Source organism: Sinocyclocheilus rhinocerous, unplaced genomic scaffold (assembly GCF_001515625.1).
Source record: "Sinocyclocheilus rhinocerous isolate Xijiao unplaced genomic scaffold, SAMN03320098_v1.1 scaffold48, whole genome shotgun sequence".
NCBI lineage: Eukaryota > Metazoa > Chordata > Actinopteri > Cypriniformes > Cyprinidae > Sinocyclocheilus > Sinocyclocheilus rhinocerous.
The window spans coordinates 293,301-317,515 of record NW_015635971.1 but is presented as its reverse complement, the minus strand read 5'-3'; the positions used below and the strand labels follow the sequence as shown (position 1 = coordinate 317,515).

The 24,215-nt window shown below is 35.4% G+C and overlaps 1 protein-coding gene across 1 annotated transcript in view; it reads left to right on the top strand.

Annotated features, from left to right (window-relative positions):
- The window catches only part of LOC107747516 (CDK5 and ABL1 enzyme substrate 1-like), a 29,362-nt gene extending 10,515 nt beyond the window's left edge, over positions 1 to 18,847 (top strand). The window contains exons 2-10 of the mRNA XM_016562057.1: positions 4,005 to 4,076; positions 5,169 to 5,261; positions 6,436 to 6,513; positions 10,961 to 11,066; positions 11,272 to 11,425; positions 11,735 to 11,838; positions 13,482 to 13,588; positions 15,465 to 15,672; positions 16,550 to 18,847. Coding sequence (XP_016417543.1) covers positions 4,005 to 4,076; positions 5,169 to 5,261; positions 6,436 to 6,513; positions 10,961 to 11,066; positions 11,272 to 11,425; positions 11,735 to 11,838; positions 13,482 to 13,588; positions 15,465 to 15,672; positions 16,550 to 16,690 — 1,063 coding nt within the window. The 3' untranslated portion in view covers positions 16,691 to 18,847. The remainder of the gene's footprint in view (positions 1 to 4,004; positions 4,077 to 5,168; positions 5,262 to 6,435; positions 6,514 to 10,960; positions 11,067 to 11,271; positions 11,426 to 11,734; positions 11,839 to 13,481; positions 13,589 to 15,464; positions 15,673 to 16,549) is intronic.
- The last annotated feature ends 5,368 nt before the right edge of the window (positions 18,848 to 24,215 follow it).

Sequence of the window (24,215 nt, the reverse complement as noted above, 5' to 3'; positions counted from 1 at the left end):
CACCTCTGTTTTTTCAGAATTTAGCAGTAAGAAATTACTCATCATCCAGTTTTTTTTATCGACTATGCATTCCGCTAGTTTTTCAAATTGGTATGTTTCGCCGGGCTGTGAAGAAATATAGAGCTGAGTATCATCAGCATAACAGTGAAAGCTAACACTGTGTTTCCTGATGATATCTCCCAAGGGTAACATGTAAAGCGTGAAAAGTAACAGCCCTAGTACTGAACCTTGAGGTACTCCATACTGCACTTGAGATCTATATGATACCTCTTCATTCACTGCTATGAATTGACGGTCAGATAAGTACGATTTGAACCATGCTAATGCACTTCCACTAATGCCAACAAAGTTTTCTAGTCTATTCAAAAGAATGTTGTGGTCAATAGTGTCGAACACAACGTTAAGATCCAGTAGCACTAATAGAGAGATACAATCACGATCAGATGATAAGAGCAGGTAATTTGTAACTAATGAGAGCAGTCTCAGTACTATGATACGGTCTAAATCCTGACTGGAAATCCTCACAGATACCATTTTTCTCTTGGAAGGAATATAATTGTGAGGATACTACCTTTTTTAGTATCTTCGACAGAAAAGGGAGATTCGAGATCGGTCTGTAATTAACTAGTTCTTTGGGGTCAAGTTGTGTTTTTTTTATGAGAGGCTTAATAACAGCCAGTTTGAAGGTTTTGGGGACATATCCTAATGACAATGACGAATTAATAATAGTCAGAAGAGGATCTATGACTTCTGGAAGCACCTCTTTTAGGAGCTTAGATGGAATAGGGTCTAACATACATGTTGTTGGTTTAGATGATTTAACAAGTTTATACAATTCTTCCTGTCCTATAGTAGAGAATGAGTGGAATTGTTAAATAGTTTCCATTATGGGGATTAGTGTTATGTAACCTTTGGTTGGGAATGTGGATATTGGCACCAAATAATATAATAACAGCGCATGACACAATTTTTTAATGATTTACAAGATTACTTTAAAGTAGGGTATAACTAATCGTTTTCATATAATTTATTGCTCCTGTTCATTATGAAGTCAATTGTAGAACTACTACTGTAAATATTACTTTTAAAGTATGGCAACTAATAGCCAGAAAGACACTGTAAATTCATTTTAGTGTACATGAATGGGACAGAGAGAAAAAAACAACAACAAACATGAACATTATTTATGATGTACTTTGTTCTAGAGATCCTTGTTTTTCTTTATCCACATATTGTGATATCGTTTTTAAGCTTTGCACCTTATTTATTCTTAACAAAACATTGACATTTCCTTCAGACTCAATTTTGGATATGTTCCATAACCAATGAAACAAGCCATGTTTTGGATGGACCATATGCTTTTCCTTTTTATTGTGTGGTTAGCTGCCATTGCTGAGAGATTACGCTGACTTTTTTTTTTCCAGTGAAATAAATGTCAGGAGTCAGGAGAAGGTTTTAAACCAAACTTTAAAACCAGTATCGGATGTGGCGGGAATTACAACCAGGCAAATTCTTGCCAAGACATGATTAAAAAAAGGCTGCTGTGGCTTGCTGCTCTGTTTTTATCCATGAGAGTTTTCAGGAACAAAGGACTTTTGTAGGATTAGATCCCACTGGTTACTTAAAACAATGAACAGTGGTATTTTAAGGATTGAGGTAAAGGAAATGTTGTGTAATGGCAAGCAGATGTGACAGGAATAAAGGATGGCATGTATGTGGATACATAGGGTGGAAAATGCTATAAAGTGAGATTTAGCTGCTCTTACAAGTCAAGTTCAAGTTCATAAACGAGTAACCTCTCATGTTTAGAAAGCTGCTCTATGCATGGTAAGGGCCCAACACAAGAACTTCCGGGCTTTGACTATTAGTGGATGAGGTTTGTAATTCCTGCTACAGATAAACTGCGAATAAAAGTATTTGCTATAGCCCTGTAGATTTGCCCCTTAACCTGCACTGCACTGGAATTTACTTTTTTGGTGCAAATTATTTAATTTATCTACATATATGCTGTTTGATAGCAGAAAAACCTTAAGATTCAATCTCTGAAATCCGTTTTTCAATCAATACATTACAGTGGAAATAATACTTTAAAAAAAGTAAAAGAAGCAGGTTTTTGGACAAGAGATGTCATTGTTTCCGCTAATCCGTTTGCGATCAGATCCTTTTAAAATGGTAAACTCCTAGAAAGTTTTTAGTGCAAGGATCCAGTAAGTGAATGCATTCAAGCAGTCAATTCAAAACAGCACTAATGCAAAGAAAACCCGGACGATTACATCAGAGATGGCGGAGAGAACGGTGACTCAAATCCAGATTTCAGTAAATTATTCATTTCAGCGTGTATTTGGCTTCAAAGCACAACCTCTCTCGTATTCTGTAATTGTTTCGGAGCAGCCCAAGCTGTTTCTGATTGTGTGAAATGTGTGTGAAATGCAAACTGAACGGCAGCTCAAATCACCCAACTGATGCATGAGCATATGATACGCAAACTACATCTCTTAGATAAAGAAAACCAGGGTCGCGCTAGTAGTAATAGTTTTGATGGATGATGATTGTAATCAAGGTAAAGACAATGGCACAAGAGTTGTACCTTAGGCATGCATGAGTCTGTTATTATTAATGTATGAACAAACTGTGCGTGCACTCTCGGCACACTGTTGCTATAACAGTATTTTTGCATGAACACACTTCAAAATTTTTAAATTCTTCAAAATATGTGTCCTGTGAGTTTTATAATGGATGCTGGCTTGTTCATTTGAACATTCCATTCAAAGAATCAAAGAATCTTAAAAAATGTATCGCTGTTTCCAAAATTAAGCAGCAAAACTGTTTTCAACATTGATAATAATAAGAAATGTTTCTTGAGCACCGAATCAGCATGTTAGTATGATTTCTGAAGGATCATGTGACACTGAGTAATGGCTGCTGAAAATTCAGCTTTGCCATCACGGGAATAAATGACATTTTAGAACATATTCCAATAGAATACAGATATTTAAAATTGTAATAATATTTCACAATATCACTGTTTTAATGTATTTTTGATTTAAAAAAAAAAAAAACAGGCCTGGATTCTCCCAAGGATTTTTCCTCCATTTCTGTCACCAATGGAGTTTGGGTTCCTTGCCACTGTAGTCTTTTGGCTTGCTTAGTTGGGGACACTTAAAGAGGTCATATGATGCTTTTTTAAAGATCATTATTTTGTGACAGGTCTTTGCAGCAAGGCCATGCTTGACCTGCTTTTCAGTGCTGCTCTCTGCTCTTGAAAAGCATATATGAAGAACTTGAGCTTAGAGGAAAAACAGCTTATGATAATGTCTTGAAATAGAAACAAGTGTTGCTTATGAGCCTTTTTCTCAATCTCCCTGGTGTGTTGTACCTTATCAGCAATCTAATAGATGTTCGTCATTACCTCAGTCTGTGAGAAGGAATGTGTTATGTGAAAGCGTAACTGAAATCTGTACTGGAGCCGTGACTTATCCTCTTACAGGGGCTTGTTTCTGGAACATTCTGTGTGTGTGATCTCATATTACATCAGGAAAATAACAAAGTCGAACACTTGTGCTACAACAGGTTTGGTATTGATGTGAAACTTTAACCTGAATTTGAAATAATGCTCTAAAGCTCACAATGTTGTGCGCTAAATCAAGCTTTGTTTGGCAGTTCGCTAAATCATAAGTTGCTTACATGACTCAATAGGTGGTGTGCGAAATGCTGCAGTTGCTATTTTTGTACATAAGCCTGTTGTGTGGTAAAAACTCTAGTGAACTGATTAATTGTTGAGTAAGTGTGCTGGTCATGGCACATGCAAGATTGACATTCAGACTGACATTCTGGGTTGAGTCTTGCTTGCAACATTCCCTTTTCCCATTCCATTACAAGTAGCTACATTTGCACAGATTTATGGTGTTTAAGGAATATATGAAAATGTGAACTTACTACAAGTTTACGACTGTAATTTTAATAAATGGAGCACTACAACGACTTACCCTATTGTTCATTTGCAGGCGAAGACTAATATCCCAGCGTTCCTCACTGGAGACTCTGGAGGATATTGAGGAGAACGCCCCTCTACGCAGGTATTACCAGTAGGACCATAATTGTTCTCTGCAGAAACAGAGACATTACTTCGTACATGGGTGATTCTGACAGATTGTGATCAATTATTGCTTGGGTAGCCCATGTAATTGTTCATTCAGATAACATTGTGTAAACTTTTTTAATTTAAAAGTGATATATTAAAAGTAATTTTAGTGCTGTTCAGTATGATTTCGCACATAGTTTGTTTAACACAATTGTTTTATTTACTCTTTAACAAGACTGGTCTCTTCAGACATAGTCTGGTTTACTAGTGCTTGAAGTTAGTTACACTAGGATAAAGACTAGGATTTTTAAAGAGGAAAGAACAACAGCAAGAAGTGTAAGAAAAACACATGAAGTCAGAAGTCAAGTTAAATTCATTTTAGATAGCACTTTTCACAATACACATTGTTTCAAAGCAGCTTTACAGCTTGAATTTTTTACAATGAAATGTATAGAATATCTCATGCTTTCTAGTCATGTGTGACCCTGGACCACAAAACCAGTCATAAGGGTCAATTTTACGAAATTGAGATTTATACATCATCTGAAAGCTGAATACATAAGCTTTCCATTGATGTATGGTTTGTTATGATAGGACATATGATTACATTATGATATGATATTTGGCCGAGATACAACTATTTGAAAATCTGGAATCTGAGGGTGCAAAAAAAATCCAAATATTGAGAAAATCGCCTTTAAAGTTGACCAAATGAAGTTCTTAGCAATGCATATTACTAATCAAAAATTAAGTTTTGATATAGGAATATCAATAGGAAATTTACAAAATGTCTTCATGGAACATGATCTTTACTTAATGTCCTAATTGATATAATGATTATATATGATTATATATGATTTTTGGCATAAAAGAAAAATCAATAATTTTGACCCATACAATGTATTTTTGGCTATTGCTACAAATATACCCCAGCAACTTAAGACTGGTTTTGTGGTCCAGGGTCACATATAGTTTTAGATTTAGCAGATTAGCTGAGATTTGCCATATAGTGTATATATATATTGCCATTATAATATCAGTATTGTTTCTTTAATGAACAGCATTGATGCTGCTTTGTTTCATCTAGATGCCGAACTTTATCTGGTTCACCCCGACCAAAGAGTTTTAAGAAGGTCCACTTCATCAAAAACATAAGACAACATGATATGCGCAATGGAAGGTATGCTCACATCTACCCAACAGCCCACACACAGACATCTCGCAGAGAACAGTACCCACACGTCAAGTGTTTCAGCAAAAGACTCCCCCTGAATTTATTCATAGATTTTCCTGCTTCTCAGGTTTTTATTTATTTATTGAATTTTTTAATGAATTAATGTATTTATTTATAACTTTTGAAATTCGATTTGCAAAATGATTTCCCTTTTTGATGGAATTTCCCCAGTATAAATGTGAATATTGCAACCACCATATTTCTTCCAGTTTTATAAGGTTGTGCCGTTTGAATATATCATACATTTTCTTTTCGTTTCTTTTTAAAAACATGGTTGTAGAAACTGGAAAAGGCAAGGATGTTTTTTGTTACTTCCATGCAAATGTTCATCAGTGTGTGTTTGTAATATTTTTATTCCTAAATGACCCACTGGTCTTTTAAATTGATAGTAGGAGACAGAGCAGACACTCTCTGAAACCCAAATATTTGAGGCATGTTATTAGTGTTTTGTTTGTTTGGTTTTTTGTTTATATATATATATATATATATATATATATAATTGATTATAGAGTGCTAGCCAGCTAGCTCTCTTTTATCTGAATGGGTGTTTTGGAAAACAAGAGGTCGTGACCAGCATCGTTTTTCCTTTAGGCTTTTGAGAAAATCCATAAAATACACACATTTGCAGTCTTCCAATGAAGACGCTGACGTTTGTTTTGTAAAGCTAACTGCAGTGTTTGATGTGTCAGAAAGCAGGACAATGTTTTTTTTGGTTTGTTTTTTTTGGCTGTACTTTGATCCAACATTTTGTGCTTATTATTTTGTGCTTTAGATCAGCTATTAGCAATCAATGAACTTCTGAAGAAAATATAAGAACTTGAAAGGCCTTGGCAGAATATTCCATTCTTAAATCCTTTGTTTGTAAACTTGTTTGGTTCTCAGTGGTCTCAGTCAGGTTTGAATTTACTTCAAAGATTGTTTTTATAAGCAATTTGCCTTTCTTTTTGTTTTCTTTTCGTCTTTGTTGCATATTCTCTCGGATACATTCCCACAATATTTATATGACATACTATTTCATATCAGTTATTTACTGTGTATCTCTTCATCTTTGCCTGTGGTCCTGACCTCTATATTGACAGAGTTCACTTCAATTAGTTTATGTATCATTTTGTCTTTATAGGATAGTCCTTATCAGTGGCAGAAGATCCTTCTATAGTGTTTTTTCTGTCCTGCCCTATCGAGATTGTAGCCAAACAGGGTATGTATTCTTCAGCATGTAAATGTTCTCTTCATCATCATCCTTTTTGTCCCATCACTTTTCCCATCCTCCCATTTCATTTTATTATGATTTTTTTCTGGCCATTAGGAACGGGTCCAAAAATACACATTTAGTGTCCTTCTCTTAAGTATTTTTTTTTTTTTTTACCTATTATTTGACACATTTCATTACACCAAATACACAAAATAATGTTCTTTTTAGCAGCATCATATGACCCCTTTAATAAAATGTCCTCAATTATTAAGTAGTTTTTAGACCCTGTGCACAGATCATTTGGATAATTTTTGTATCATGCATAGCTGTCCAGATTTTTGGTAGTAGGTGTGTAATTTCAGTTCACAGAGACTGACCAACAAGCTTGAACATGCTTTACAGAGACCTCACCCTTGACTGTACTGCTGTTTTTCATTTTTATTTCTATTAATAATTTTTTTTTTAGAACAGGCTTTTTTATTTTCCTGGATCTGCAGCTGTACAGCTATTTTTTATATTTAACAAACTTTTCATCTACCTTGATATCTAACTTCTAATGGGACGTTTTTCTTACCTATGCATTGGCATTGCCTGCTTTCCCATTGTTTAAGGCTGAAGCTTGCAGTTTATTTCTGTAATATATTAAATGGTTTCTCCTATCACAGTTTAATATGCAGAGACAGCTGTAAATAAGCCGTTTGTTGTGAGAGCTACAAATGTATGCTTGTTTAAATATACTGAACAACCACTGCTCAGCTAATGGTGTAAATTTGAGGCAGAAACTTGTTAGAAAACAGCTATTTTGCACTTCCATTTATATTAGTGATTGCACATTTCAGCTTTAAAGTGTAAAGTTGAGGCCTACTTAAATTTCTCTTTACAGAGTAAAAATTCAACTTGCTTTGAGCATATGAGTGGAGACTCTTGTTGGCTTGTTTTTAATGATAGTAGCTTGAGGGAATCTCAATCATTGGATTTATTACTATGTGAGATTAGACTCTATGGGGGAAGGTGTAGACCTTGAGTCCTGCTGTATCTGTATCCGTATACTTTTTATTAGTAATGAATTACTACTGAACGGCTAGATGTTGCACTGTTTCTTTTCATAACTCTATTCACTACAAAAAAAAATTGTTAATATTAATGGTTTAACAGATACAGCATGCAAATAATTTGCGATACAAATTGTGAAACTGTATATTAACTGGACAAAGGGCAGCATTAAATCTATTCAAACATCCTTTTTATGGCTACACTTGCATTTATTGAGGTACTATGGAAAGTTGATACAAGCCTTGTAGAGATAAAAGCCTCTTTGTATTATGGTATATGGATAAATTCAATGCAGTCCAAAAGTCCAAAAGTGAAAATGCATTAGTTTGCATTATTCTAATTTAATATGAACAAAGTATATTGTTGGCATGACGATTTTTAAGTTAGATTAAAAAATGAACATGAATGTCAAAACGGTTTTTGGTTAGTCCATCTTTTGTTTCAGTGGCAGCAGAGCTGAGGTGAGCTTCATTTATTGGTTCATGTTGTCCATCATGATTTGTTAATAATATTCCAATTGAAGAAAGGAAATCTGACTTTTTGTACAAAGGGTTAACATGGTGAAAAACTGATTTGTACTTTTTGATTAGAATGTAGGCAAATTTGCGTATTAAATTTGACCTTGAAATGCTGAATGCGTCTTTGTTTTCAATGCGGTCTCCAACATTTGGACCCCCTGCAAAAAAAATAAGAAATCAGGAAGGGGGCCAACACTGTTTCACACCACTGTATATAGTATTATATAACTGAGCCTGCTTAGTTATGCATTCAATATGATGAATAGCGAGATTCAGCATGATTTATTCGATTGATGTTTTGGCTTGGCTGATTGGCAGTAAAGTGCACAGAATTGACAGAACAATCTAAGTGGGGTTGTCCTGGATATAGTGCCAAGTTTATGGACATGTTCTGCATGCATCAGCGCCGCCAGTGGCCGAGGAGTGTTAGATGCTCGTGTATTCCTGATTGAGTGCTAAAAAACTAAAACATACACATGTTTTATGTCAGCAGACTGAAGGAACGAGTCAGGTGAGTTGATAATTAGCTATGGGACGGCCGAGAGTGTGTCTCATCCACAGTGGATCTAGGAGTTGCCATGGACTCCTCCTGAAAATCTGGTTTTGTTTTTAAATATTTATATAAAAACTCTCAAGGGCACCTGTTCCTGTTAGTTCTTGCCTAATGCTTTTCCATTCACCATCAAGCTGTTTGAAGGGCTCCTGTGCTTTATTACCTATAACTGCTGTCTATCCTCAGGGGATCTGAGATTATTGATGCATCACTAAACATCTCACAAATACTCTGTGCTAATGCGAAGTTCTGTCTGTTATCTACTAATAAGACGCTGCTTCTAAGTCTGCACATGAATATGTTAGCTATGCTTTTTAAAATTTCGTTATAAGGTATACAAGCTTCCATATTAAAGTGGCCACTGTGCCTGGTTAGTTGGTCTTTCACTTCAGTGTTTAATTTTGTGTTTTGTTTCTCCTCGCTAGTAATGCTTTATGCATTGACAAAATGTCAACCTTATTTACAGATGCTCTAGATAATATTGTTTGCACTTCTGCTTCACATCATCACATGCCAAATAATCCCTAAATCCTCTAGAATACTGCAAACAAATCATGATGTTAGTAGAATTGATTTAGATAAATAAGTTGCATCAACGAGCAAAACTTGTTGAATGACTAAAACACTTTTGATGTTACAGTTAGTACATAACTGTGACTTCTGGGTGCTACTTAGTTTTGTAGACACTTGTTTGTTTGTTTTTTGAGCTATGTGAAGGTAACAGAAGGCTAAAGAGTGTTAACGAATATTTTAAGTAACCATACTGCAGTGTTCTTTTAGTATAATTGATTTCTCATAGTGTTTGTTAATATTTTAAATTCGATTTTATTTTCTGTTTTCATTTTAATTGTAAAGTTTTAGTAATTTTTTTTAATTAATTTTGTCATTTTTATTAGTTCTTTTTAAAATATATCTGCATGGTTATTATTAGGGATGTAACGATTAACCGCGAGCCGTTGAAAATCGATTCAAATATGTGATGATTCAAATGAGATGCTAAACAAATCGCGATTCAATTAGGGGTAGGAGTTTATATGAATGAATGTCTGAGGGGAACTTACTGTCTTTTAGAAAAGTTTAGATGGTATTTTTTCTTTTCCTCTTGCCTCTGTATAACACATATTAAAGTTCACAAGTGCAGCGCTGCTTTGTTTACAGCGGAAACCAAGGAAACGCTTTAAGCGCCACCTGCTGGCAGAGAGTGAATCTGCATCTCATTCAGCTCGTCTGCTGTTTTTGTTATTTACATTTACATTATATTTAAATGTTGTTATTTAGCAGACGCTTTTATCCAAAGCGACTTATAAATGAGGACAATAGAAGCAATCAAAACCAACAAAAGGGCAATAATATGCAAGTGCTATATTAGTATATTATAGTGTTATATTTTAATTTCACAAAGCAACGTGCAGCATTTTGTCCAAGCAATAATTAAAGGACACATTTAATTTATAATTTGTCTTAAATCTCTTTTTTTTTTTTTTAAATCGTGAATCGAACCGTGAAAGCAAAATCGTAGATTGAATCGAATTGCGAGTTGAGTTACATCGTTGCATCCGTAGTTATTATTATTGTTGTTGTTTTAATTATTTTAGTACTTCAGCTTAATCTTATATTATTTCCGCTAGTTGGCAAGACAACATTTCTCATTTTCCTTTATTTTTAATATTTTATTTTATTTCAGTTAATCTTAATTTAGTTTAAATTATGAATTTGTTATGGTTTTAACTTATAGTTGATGATAATAACCCTCATATCATGAATGGAACCTGTCATAATGGTTTGCAATTTAACACAGCTATGATGCAATCTTAAAAACAGCATCTTACATTCCTGTCGGTTTTTGGACCCTGGAAACAACCGATATATGCTATATTAGCCATCCATCCATCCATTCGCCTTGATTCTTAGGGCATGAGACAATAATATTGCATTTCATTTTTTACCTAATTTCTTTGTTGTTGTACCAGTTTGATTTTATGATGCATTATTTATACATGTATTTAATAAGGTAAATGGCATTTATCAAATTAGAGATCATTGTCTAAGTGTATAAAAATGATAATAGAATAAACACTGTTGTGTATAGGATTTGTAAGTGTATAAGATTTGGTTTAAAAACAACACCAGTTTTCTTCCTCTTAAAACCATACATTTAAAATGTTACATGTAATTTTGAATACTTCTGAAGCTGAATTCAAAATAATACAGCCAAGCAGTGAGCACAGCAGGTTATTGTGGCAAATGGTGTAGCAGCAGGTTAAGCATGTTTGCCAATGCAGACTGCTGTCTATGGAGGGGCTTCTGAGATGTTCTCTTGCCCCAGCAGGGATGTGAAGGCAGAAAGCGGACGCCAGCGACACCCCTCGGGTGGCATGAGTGCCAAGGAGATGGTGATCGGTCTGGAGGGTGTTGAATTGGGTGCAGATGGCAAGGTGAGTCTACAAATTATTTCTTTTTTTATTTGTTTAGTGTTGTTAATTACAGATATTTTACTTTTTTTATGACAATATCTGTACAATCTCTGTTTTCACCTTCCTTTCTCTTTGTATATACATTTTTTGGCTAGTATACATTTTCTCCAGTGTTATGAAACCTCGATGAGTATATTGACTACAGTTTCTGTAAATCTCCTCACAGACCGTGTCATACACACAGTTCCTGTATCCAACCAATGTCCTGGGTTGTCGAAACACCATCGACTCCACGTCGTCTTTCTCTCAGTCTCGCAATGCCAGCCACCGCAGCCTCAGCCTGGCACGTGCCAACAGTAACCAGAGTAGCCTTGATACCGGTGCGTGTGCCAGCAACTTGTCATGGCTCTTTCATTTTCCCTCAATCTCCCTAATATGTCCTGACAAGGGGCCGCTTGTTTGGTTTTAATGAGCATTTTGGGTAAGACCTCTGTTTAATAATGTGTTATTTATTAAGCTGCCTTGAACAAGGTCATGAACTTCTTGATACAAAATGCTTACCATATAATTGTTACATACTGCTGTTCTTAATGTAGAACTGCATATTTATTAAGTAGTATATTTGTTTCGAGTACTAAGCGATCTCAGGACATGTAAAATCTGTTTATTTGTCCTCTCTTTTCTCATAGGGAATGAACTGGGAGATTTCAGGGAGTACGACCCAAATCTTCTGGATGACCCGCAATGGCCATGTGGAAAGCACAAAAGAGTGCTTATCTTTCCTTCATACATGGTGAGTTATCACGTAGTACAATGCAAGAATTGACCGATTCACAAGTGATTTGTTTCCAATCTGTATGTATTTAGTGGCAAATTGCTCTTTTGTTGCAAAAGTTTTGATTAAATATTATGATCCCCTTGCAACAGACCCCTTTCTATATTTTTGATGTATAAAGACCCATTTATGCAGTTTAGAAAAAATAAATGTTATGTTATTTGTACTAAAGCTAAAGTGGATTAATAGTACAAAAATAATAAAATATTTACTTGAGATTAAATTGACAGCATGTTTTTTTTTACCTACTGTTAATGTAATCTGTAGTGTTTAAACCTGAACAGAAACTTTTTTTTTTTAAATTCATATTTTTATTATTTTTAAAATGAATAGTGCTCTAAAGCAGGGTTTAAAAAAGTAATAAATATTTTAATTTGACAGCCATAAAAAATACACTTATTATTAATAAGAGAAAAAATATATATTTAAAGTTTTATTTTTATTTTACTTCTTTATTTTCAGATTTTTCTAATCGGGATACATGGAAAATAGAAACAAATGTTGATATAAATTAAGAGTATAGAAATATTACACGAATATGGATACCATCGTGGTCTGTAAAAAGTATGTTTATGTTGGGATGGCTGACTTTTGATCGCGGCATTCGGTATCTTAACAGATCTGAGCACAGTTTGAGACAGCTGAGATCTTATCTGAAACTAGTCTTTTTCTCAAGAGAAAAAAATTGAGAAGCAAGAGATACAAAGTTATTTTATGAGATTTTTCTTTCCTATGGAGTATGTTTTAAAAAAGACAGGTCATGTTACTTGTGTCACTCTTGTGATTTTGACTTTTATTGTTTACTGTTACAGGCACATTTACAGTGTGAACTTAGTCCCTAGTTGTCAGTTAATTAGTAATGAATATTGTGTAGCAGAAATACCAGACTGGTGACCTTGAAAAATGCTTGTCTTACCTCCAAACACTGGAAGAAACACTATGCCTTTGCTTGTCTTCATTATTTATTATTTATTTGTTTTGTATCCTCTCTTTTCTATTGTTGGCAACTGTAATTACTTTTTTCAAATAGCAGCTAGCATCTGAAAGTGATTTTATCATGCTAATACGTAACAGAAGACTATGTTAATTTCCTATTCAGCTCTGTTTTTGTGTTTGCATTGTGTAGTAGACACACGTATTTGAACTCAAAAACGGTTCAGGAGACAGCCTTCCTCTTCCTTCTGTTGGTTATTTAATGCTTGTAGCAATCGCTATTGTGTTTTTTTGAAGGAAAGTTGCCAGCAAGAATGTATAAAGGAATTGCCGTGCAGTTCCCATGCACATTATTTCGGGATAAAAGAACAAGACCCCCGAACATTTGTATCATTATCTCATATGTGCATGCAACAATAAACATCCATTATTTCCCTTCCATGATTGTGTATTTGAAAAATTGGAAGTTATGATTATTATAAGGATTGAAGTGTAACTCTAGAAGCACGATTGAGCATCTGCAAACCATTTCCAGAACAAAACCAATTCCCCATGCTTTGTAACCTTGGCAAATGTTTCAGTGACCAAGTGGAAAACCTGTGTGATATGTGTGTACTCATATGTATGTTTGACAGCCAGTCTTAATCAATATGCACTCTTTATTCCAGACCACAGTCATCGAGTATGTCAAACCCTCTGATCTCAAGAAGAACATGAATGAGACTTTTAAGGAGAAGTTTCCTCATATTCGTCTAACACTGAGCAAGATCAGAAGGTAAAGATGTTGGTATCCAGTTCTTCTTATGATTGTTTTATGTTGGTAAAGCAGTCTACATGCTGAACATTTAACACCAAGTATTAAAATTTTGATGTACACAAAACACTTGCATTACAACAGCAGTTTTTTTTTCACAGCCAAATAACATTTGCATTTTTTTTTTTAAATCTAGATGATACTATGTGACGTAATATTGTTTTGAGATTGGCTGTTGTGAAGAGCCATTTGTTGAGAAACATGGTTTTTAAGCAAAACACAATTTCACAGTCTATTTTTTTATGACACAATATTATTTCTGGAAATGCAAACAATTAGTTTTGATGCTATTTAATGTGGTGTGAAGTTAGGAAGTCAATAATAGAATATTTATAGTTATCAATAACATATTTATAATTTTTTCATGTTTAAATAAACCTGTCAAATAAATCTTTTAAATCAATTTTTTTCAATAAAAAAAAAAATCACACATCTCAGCAGTGTTTTGGAGTAGAATAAAACATAACACTCAAGATGTATTTCTGGTTCAAAATAATTAAAAATGATCCGGCAAATCACATAAATATTACATCATTTTTACATATTCTACAATATCTGAAACAACCACATGTTGTTTCCTGACATCTGCAAACCATTTCCAGAACAAAACCAATTCCCCATGCTTTGTAACCTTGGCAAATGTTTCAGTGACCAAGTGGAAAACCTGTGTGATATGTGTGTACTCATATGTATGTTTGACAGCCAGTCTTAATCAATATGCACTCTTTATTCCAGACCACAGTCATCGAGTATGTCAAACCCTCTGATCTCAAGAAGAACATGAATGAGACTTTTAAGGAGAAGTTTCCTCATATTCGTCTAACACTGAGCAAGATCAGAAGGTAAAGATGTTGGTATCCAGTTCTTCTTATGATTGTTTTATGTTGGTAAAGCAGTCTACATGCTGAACATTTAACACCAAGTATTAAAATTTTGATGTACACAAAACACTTGCATTACAACAGCAGTTTTTTTTTCACAGCCAAATAACATTTGCATTTTTTTTTTAAATCTAGATGATACTATGTGACGTAATATTGTTTTGAGATTGGCTGTTGTGAAGAGCCATTTGTTGAGAAACATGGTTTTTAAGCAAAACACAATTTCACAGTCTATTTTTTTATGACACAATATTATTTCTGGAAATGCAAACAATTAGTTTTGATGCTATTTAATGTGGTGTGAAGTTAGGAAGTCAATAATAGAATATTTATAGTTATCAATAACATATTTATAATTTTTTCATGTTTAAATAAACCTGTCAAATAAATCTTTTAAATAAATTTTTTTCAATAAAAAAAAAAAAATCACACATCTCAGCAGTGTTTTGGAGTAGAATAAAACATAACACTCAAGATGTATTTCTGGTTCAAAATAATTCAAAATGATCCGGCAAATCACATAAATATTACATCATTTTTACATATTCTACAATATATGAAACAACCACATGTTGTTTCCTGACATCACATTGCCAATCCTTGGAAAGCAGTGAAGAAATGAAATAATTATTCAATCAGGATTTAATCCTTAATACAGGTCGTAATACTTTTCAGAGTTAAGAATCAAACCAAACCAATGGCCAAGTTATTCACATGCTGCAAGTGTGAAGACCAAAAACTGTCGCCAGAAAAACAAAGCAGATTGTGCTTTTATAAACCAGCTCTCGATTTCTTATAGGCTGCTAAGCAGAAAGTGTAGAATGAACTGGGTGATATCAAGAGTTTCAGCAAATTGTTTTTGATTTATGCACTGTCCTTTTGTAGAAGAACTTGTGACAAGCTTTTTAAAAATAACTTGAGTACTGATGTGCGTGGCCTTATGTATTGTGTTCTAGCCTGAAGAGAGAGATCCGTAAACTAGCTCAGGAGGAGTGCGGCTATGAGGAGTCCACGGTGGCCATGGCCTTCGTTTACTTTGAGAAGCTGGTGCTCCAGGGTAAACTCAACAAACAGAACCGCAAACTCTGCACGGGGGCCTGCGTCCTCCTCGCAGCCAAGATCGGAGGAGACCTAAAGAAACACGAAGTCAAGCTTCTGATTGATGTGAGATTATCTTTGCACACTGACACACTCCTTACTTGAAGATCCCAAATTGTGGGCTTGCAACCACAGCTACTAAATAGATGTTATTTACTCAACAGTCCTTGAGTTTGATATGTTGTCTCTGAATAACAAACGTAGCTATAATGGCACATCTGGGATTGAAAATAGACAATGTGAGAAAAATGAGCATTCCTTAAAGGGGTCATATGACGTTGTTAAAAAAAAAACATTATTTTGTGTATTTGGTGTAATGAAATGTGTTTGAGTCAGAACAGCCGGCATTGTAGTCTACTCTCCCAGGAAACAGTCCTCGTCCTCCGTAAAATGTGTTGCACACATCTGAATATTTGGTTTGAACTGTTCTGGAACAGTGTTGTAAATACAACTTAACCACTGATTTCTAGTTGTGCCCTCTTTTGGAAGACTAAACAAAGTAGTTTCGCTTTCACAACGAAACACACAGCGTCTCCACGACACGGCGTGGAGAACAATACTATATTGTAAAACAATAGTAGGCAACAATACTACAGCGAGAATCAAAGTTACGCCTTCTTTCTTTGCGTGAACATTTGGGCGGTGTTATGCAAATCTTCCCACACAGTGACGTAGACATGTGGGGGCGTGTTTAAACGAGGCGTTTTAGGAGGGCGTGGACCAGTCTTAACTTTATAAAGAATATCTCTTTGGGTTTGAGACTTTAGTCTTTGCAACTTTAGGGATCTTATCTATTCACGAACAGCTTGTAACACTCCAAAGAGAAAGGAAAACATGAAATAGCATCATATGACCCCTTTAAATCTCATTACTCTGTATTTTTGGATGTTTCTGTGTTGTGTAACAAATGCTGTTATATAACGAGAACTCTGATCTCTTTTAGAAACTGGAGGAGAGGTTTAGGGTGAACCGTCGAGAGCTGATCGCCTTTGAGTTCCCCGTTCTGGTGGCTCTAGAGTTCAACCTACATCTCCCAGAGCATGAAGTCATGCCCCATTATAGACGCCTTCTGCAAAACTCCTAGCGACAGCCCCCATCAGGGGAGTCCTCCTGATCTTCTCACCCCAGAAACCCCCTATGCACATCGCCAACGTCCACTATCATCTCCAGATATTGGAATGAAGATACTATTCCACTGTTCTCTTTTCAGCCAAAGTGACAACTCTATACTGAACGTTTGTTTCCACTGAAAGAAGCTGCATTCTAAAGGGAATACCTTTTCCTGGACTGTTGATTTCTCCGTTTACTGAGGACATTTTTAAGTGTTCATTTGTTTTCCTACTTCCAGGGTTTAAGTGTTAAAGCTCAAGTGTTAAAACGAATAGTGAAAATTCTGTCATCATTTGCTTACCCCCGTTTTATTCTAAACTATTATGCTGTTATTTTTTCCATGAAACACAAAAGGAGAACTTTTGAAGAACCTTCATGCTTGCTCTTTTACGTACATTGACAGTTCATAGTGATGATTGTCAAGCTCCAAAAACAAACCATAAAATCACAGAATTGGTCCATTTAACTTGTGCTCTATGTTCCAAGTCTTCTGAAGCCATATAATAACTTTTTGCAAGGAGAATACTATCATTTCAAAGGGATGGTTTACCAAAAATGAAAATCATTCCAAACCTGAATGACTTTCTTTCTTCTGCAGAACACAACAGAAGATTTTGTCCATACATTTAAAGCCAGTGCGGTCCAAGAAATAGGACCCCATTGACTTCCATTTTTCTTTCCCCCATTGACTTTCAATGTCAACTTTTGTGTCCCAAAGAGAAAGGAAATACATCCAGAATTACGGTCCGCTTAATCATTATTTACTGAAAACTTCCTTCACCAAAATACTGAAGTCTTCATTGTGTTCCATGAAAAAAAAGAACAGTATGCCGGTCGGAACAACGTTGAGTAAAATGAGTCGACATAACGTTTATTGTTTGACTTTTTACAAAAACTGGCCATTTCTATCAAGTTTGGACTGTTTGATTTTGCATTCTTTCCAGAGGTTACAGTATTCCTGTATTTTTCCATTCTTCACATCTTCCTTAATCCCAAAGTTTGACACTCTGCCAAATTTCTCTGCACTCGATCACTCTCGGTTGAAAGCCTTAAAAAATAATCAAATGATCCTGAACTCTCGCAAGTATGTGACTGTTCCTCACTGACATTCTCTTTATGTACTGCAAGTGCACTTTACAGGTCTTGTGTATGGCAGACCTTTATGGCATCTGCAGAAGCTGTAGGTGGAGGGGTTTTCGTCTCATTTCCCATTTAAATTCATTTCAGTCATGCAGCAGTCCCTCTGTTAGTGTAACCACCAAGCAAAAATATGTTGCGGACTGTAACAGTGACCTCTCTAGTGGGACTTTTATACAGTTCTTAAGGGGTACATTGACGTACCCCTGTGGTATTTTTTTTTTTTTTACCTTTCTGTGTTGGCTTTGACAGTTTAGTGGTGTGGCTTGCTGCACTCATGGTTACTGTGTTCGTGCTCTATGTTAGAGTGGATTCTGAGCACATTTGTAGTGCTACACTGTATGAAGCAAGAAGGTCATACCACTGATAATCAACAGCATTTTGCCTAACTAGGCTCAACAGTGGCAGGAAAAAAATCTGTATGACTAATATGCTAAAGGTGTTGACTAATGCATGTACACCAAAGCAGTGTTTGCGTTTGACTTGTAAACGCTTCTTTTGGAAAATATGTTTGATTTGATTAGTTTAAATCCATTTCCTCTGAACCAGATATTTTCTATCACCATTGGTGGTTTAGAATTGTGTGTACGCTGAATTTTCTCTCACAGCGCACAGACTGGGTTACTACATTCATAATCCCGTTTTTAAATGTGTAAAGTGTATAACGTTCACTATGCACTGCTCGGTTCCATAAATCAGTTATAAACAAAAGTTAGAGATTGATGCAAAATAAAATCAGTTGAGATGTATCTAATAGCAGAGGGAGTTAAACACTTTTAGAAGAGTAATGGCAAACTTGCATTTAACCATTTAATTCTAAAATGAATAATGCCTAGAATGTGAAAAGTTATAAAAGAACAAGATTTGGCCTTGTGAAATGCACTTTAGGATTTGTTAGCAAGTGACTGGGATGCCCAGATGAAACATTTGTACAATGCAGATACATTTGTGTAAATATGCTGCTTTGCTTGCTCAATAAAAAGCTACATTTTGAAAATGTTTGCCTTCGGATGTTTGATTTTATGTAAGTTCTGAAGAACGCTTCAATGTAATTAATACACTGATATAACCTTCTAATTTGCTCAGTTAGACCTTTATGTCATTTTAAATATTTAGGTTTGTAACAATGCTTTTTGGCTTCTGCATTTTATGTTTATATGATCTATGTGCCTAATTTAATTCTTTGGTTGTAATCACAAGATAATTTAAAGAAATTATCTAATTTATTATTAGAAGCTGACTTAATTAAAAAGAGAAATATTAATGTGTTATATTGTAAAATACAGATAACAGGCTTTAAACCATGAAAAACAATGCTGGGCTCGTTTTCGTTAAACAGGAAGTGCTGTGTAACGCCATTCTTCATATTTTGACCAAGTGTTGAAACAAACTTTAGAGAAGTTTCCCCATAACACCCCTCTTGGTGATTTTACCATTCATACAGACACCCTCAGCTATCTCACGTCCTTCAGCTGCGCTCGCTCCCCTACAACTTAGAGAACACTCAAGCCTCTGTTTACAGCACTCTGTAGTCTATTATATTGATACAGTGTCAAATAGTCAATACCACAATCTCTTACCCACCAGCTCCTCTTGTTCCTTCTTACCAGGGACCACAAAACTTACTGTATTTTGATGACATTTACACATTTATTTGGCAGTTGCTTTTAAGGTCCAAGAAATAGGACCCCATTGACTTCCATTTTTCTTTCCCCCATTGACTTTCAATGTCAACTTTTGTGTCCCAAAGAGAAAGGAAATACATCCAGAATTACGGTCCGCTTAATCATTATTTACTGAAAACTTCCTTCACCAAAATACTGAAGTCTTCATTGTGTTCCATGAAAAAAAAGAACAGTATGCCGGTCGGAACAACGTTGAGTAAAATGAGTCGACATAACGTTTATTGTTTGACTTTTTACAAAAACTGGCCATTTCTATCAAGTTTGGACTGTTTGATTTTGCATTCTTTCCAGAGGTTACAGTATTCCTGTATTTTTCCATTCTTCACATCTTCCTTAATCCCAAAGTTTGACACTCTTAAGCCTTAAAAAATAATCAAATGATCCTGAACTCTCGCAAGTATGTGACTGTTCCTCGCTGACATTCTCTTTATGTACTGCAAGTGCACTTTACAGGTCTTGTGTATGGCAGACCTTTATGGCATCTGCAGAAGCTGTAGGTGGAGGGGTTTTCGTCTCATTTCCCATTTAAATTCATTTCAGTCATGCAGCAGTCCCTCTGTTAGTGTAACCACCAAGCAAAAATATGTTGCGGACTGTAACAGTGACCTCTCTAGTGGGACTTTTATACAGTTCTTAAGGGGTACATTGACGTACCCCTGTGGTATTTTTTTTTTTTTTACCTTTCTGTGTTGGCTTTGACAGTTTAGTGGTGTGGCTTGCTGCACTCATGGTTACTGTGTTCGTGCTCTATGTTAGAGTGGATTCTGAGCACATTTGTAGTGCTACACTGTATGAAGCAAGAAGGTCATACCACTGATAATCAACAGCATTTTGCCTAACTAGGCTCAACAGTGGCAGGAAAAAAATCTGTATGACTAATATGCTAAAGGTGTTGACTAATGCATGTACACCAAAGCAGTGTTTGCGTTTGACTTGTAAACGCTTCTTTTGGAAAATATGTTTGATTTGATTAGTTTAAATCCATTTCCTCTGAACCAGATATTTTCTATCACCATTGGTGGTTTAGAATTGTGTGTACGCTGAATTTTCTCTCACAGCGCACAGACTGGGTTACTACATTCATAATCCCGTTTTTAAATGTGTAAAGTGTATAACGTTCACTATGCACTGCTCGGTTCCATAAATCAGTTATAAACAAAAGTTAGAGATTGATGCAAAATAAAATCAGTTGAGATGTATCTAATAGCAGAGGGAGTTAAACACTTTTAGAAGAGTAATGGCAAACTTGCATTTAACCATTTAATTCTAAAATGAATAATGCCTAGAATGTGAAAAGTTATAAAAGAACAAGATTTGGCCTTGTGAAATGCACTTTAGGATTTGTTAGCAAGTGACTGGGATGCCCAGATGAAACATTTGTACAATGCAGATACATTTGTGTAAATATGCTGCTTTGCTTGCTCAATAAAAAGCTACATTTTGAAAATGTTTGCCTTCGGATGTTTGATTTTATGTAAGTTCTGAAGAACGCTTCAATGTAATTAATACACTGATATAACCTTCTAATTTGCTCAGTTAGACCTTTATGTCATTTTAAATATTTAGGTTTGTAACAATGCTTTTTGGCTTCTGCATTTTATGTTTATATGATCTATGTGCCTAATTTAATTCTTTGGTTGTAATCACAAGATAATTTAAAGAAATTATCTAATTTATTATTAGAAGCTGACTTAATTAAAAAGAGAAATATTAATGTGTTATATTGTAAAATACAGATAACAGGCTTTAAACCATGAAAAACAATGCTGGGCTCGTTTTCGTTAAACAGGAAGTGCTGTGTAACGCCATTCTTCATCAGCAGTCCCTCTGTTAGTGTAACCACCAAGCAAAAATATGTTGCGGACTGTAACAGTGACCTCTCTAGTGGGACTTTTATACAGTTCTTAAGGGGTACATTGACGTACCCCTGTGGTATTTTTTTTTTTTTTACCTTTCTGTGTTGGCTTTGACAGTTTAGTGGTGTGGCTTGCTGCACTCATGGTTACTGTGTTCGTGCTCTATGTTAGAGTGGATTCTGAGCACATTTGTAGTGCTACACTGTATGAGGCAACATCAGGTCATAACGCTATTTTGCCTAACTAGGCTCAACAGTGGCAGGAAAAAAATCTGTATGACTAATATGCTAAAGGTGTTGACTAATGCATGTACACCAAAGCAGTGTTTGCGTTTGACTTGTAAACGCTTCTTTTGGAAAATATGTTTGATTTGATTAGTTTAAATCCATTTCCTCTGAACCAGATATTTTCTATCACCATTGGTGGTTTAGAATTGTGTGTACGCTGAATTTTCTCTCACAGCGCACAGACTGGGTTACTACATTCATAATCCCGTTTTTAAATGTGTAAAGTGTATAACGTTCACTATGCACTGCTCGGTTCCATAAATCAGTTATAAACAAAAGTTAGAGATTGATGCAAAATAAAATCAGTTGAGATGTATCTAATAGCAGAGGGAGTTAAACACTTTTAGAAGAGTAATGGCAAACTTGCATTTAACCATTTAATTCTAAAATGAATAATGCCTAGAATGTGAAAAGTTATAAAAGAACAAGATTTGGCCTTGTGAAATGCACTTTAGGATTTGTTAGCAAGTGACTGGGATGCCCAGATGAAACATTTGTACAATGCAGATACATTTGTGTAAATATGCTGCTTTGCTTGCTCAATAAAAAGCTACATTTTGAAAATGTTTGCCTTCGGATGTTTGATTTTATGTAAGTTCTGAAGAACGCTTCAATGTAATTAATACACTGATATAACCTTCTTATTTGCTCAGTTAGACCTTTATGTCATTTTAAATATTTAGGTTTGTAACATTGTGAATGCTTTTTGGCTTCTGCATTTTATGTTTATATGATCTATGTGCCTAATTTAATTCTTTGGTTGTAATCACAAGATAATTTAAAGAAATTATCTAATTTATTATTAGAAGCTGACTTAATTAAAAAGAGAAATATTAATGTGTTATATTGTAAAATACAGATAACAGGCTTTAAACCATGAAAAACAATGCTGGGCTCGTTTTCGTTAAACAGGAAGTGCTGTGTAACGCCATTCTTCATATTTTGACCAAGTGTTGAAACAAACTTTAGAGAAGTTTCCCCATAACACCCCTCTTGGTGATTTTACCATTCATACAGACACCCTCAGCTATCTCGCGTCCTTCAGCTGCGCTCGCTCCCCTACAACTTAGAGAACACTCAAGCCTCTGTTTACAGCACTCTGTAGTCTATTATATTGATACAGTGTCAAATAGTCAATACCACAATCTCTTACCCACCAGCTCCTCTTGTTCCTTCTTACCAGGGACCACAAAACTTACTGTATTTTGATGACATTTACACATTTATTTGGCAGTTGCTTTTAACCAAACGGCTCATTTGTAACACCATAATCAATTTGTCAGTTAAATGATTTTAACAGATGCGCAAGTCACAACAGGTGTTTTCTTTAGTGTGACTTGAAAGCCAACTTTACTTAAAGTCCCCATGAAATCAAAATTAAAGTTTTTCTATTGGCTATTTTAAAAAGGGGTGGGGCTGCTTGATATGTCCCGCCCTGTCTTCCTGTTTCAGTTAAAATGACGTCAACACATAGAGTAACTCTGCGTGTTTCTAAGCATTTCAGGGGACCTTTAATAAAGCTAGTTTTTACACATTTGATACTTGCCAAATCTTAATTTTGGTCCCCGCTTCTAACTTCACAAGAATGTTCTACTATTTCACCAAAGTTTTTAACCCCGATATCTGCAGATAACTTAACATCCACCCTGAACTCCACTTCCTCAATACAACTTCTCAAAGCCGAAGCTGTAGTTTTCAGACACTCTCTGTGTAAACTGAGCAAGACTCTGTACAGTGCAGTAGAAGAAACCTGTTGGGTTCTGCTTATTCATGCTCCACAAAGTAAGGAGATTCAGTCAACTGACCGTCTGTACAAGCTCCATTCCCTCTTCATGTGTATCTGTCACATTCCCTCAATGCCTCAAAACAACTTGTGTTTGACCACTGCAAACTCTCAACCGCGCTGACTGCCAGAATCAACTTCAAGACAATGGCAATGGCATTCGTACTTTCAATCCTGTTGAGGTCAAATAGTACACTCAAGCCGATAAATGTACTCGATTATTCTGAATCAACTTGCCACTCTCTCCCATCTGTCCACATGACATTCATCTATGCTAGCAGAACATAGATGACTCACCAGTTATATATTTCACACTCAAACTAAAATCAAAAACACTCTACACAAGTATGCGACAGCAGTCATGAAGGCTTGGCCAGTGCATTGCAAGTGTGTGGCCTTGTTGTGTTAGTGTTGCAGTAACAAAACCCAGCATTCGATGGAAAGCTAAAGTTCCCTTCAAAAGTCTAAGCTATAGTGTCAGGTAACTAAATACCTGTCGAAAATGTAACTTGCTCAGCAATACTCTGCTGAATCTTGCCACGGGAGTAGTTGTCCTAAAAACTGACTGTAGGTGGTCTGCATGGACATCAACAGACTATGATGATGCCAAAAATTGTCAGTCACACCATCCGTGAGATGGAGCAAAATATTCAGGCTTACACTTTCGTATATATTAACATGCACTGTTCTAAATGAGCAACAGCATGTTTGGCGAAGTTGAGCTACAGTCATCTGCTTAGGTCAGGGGTGT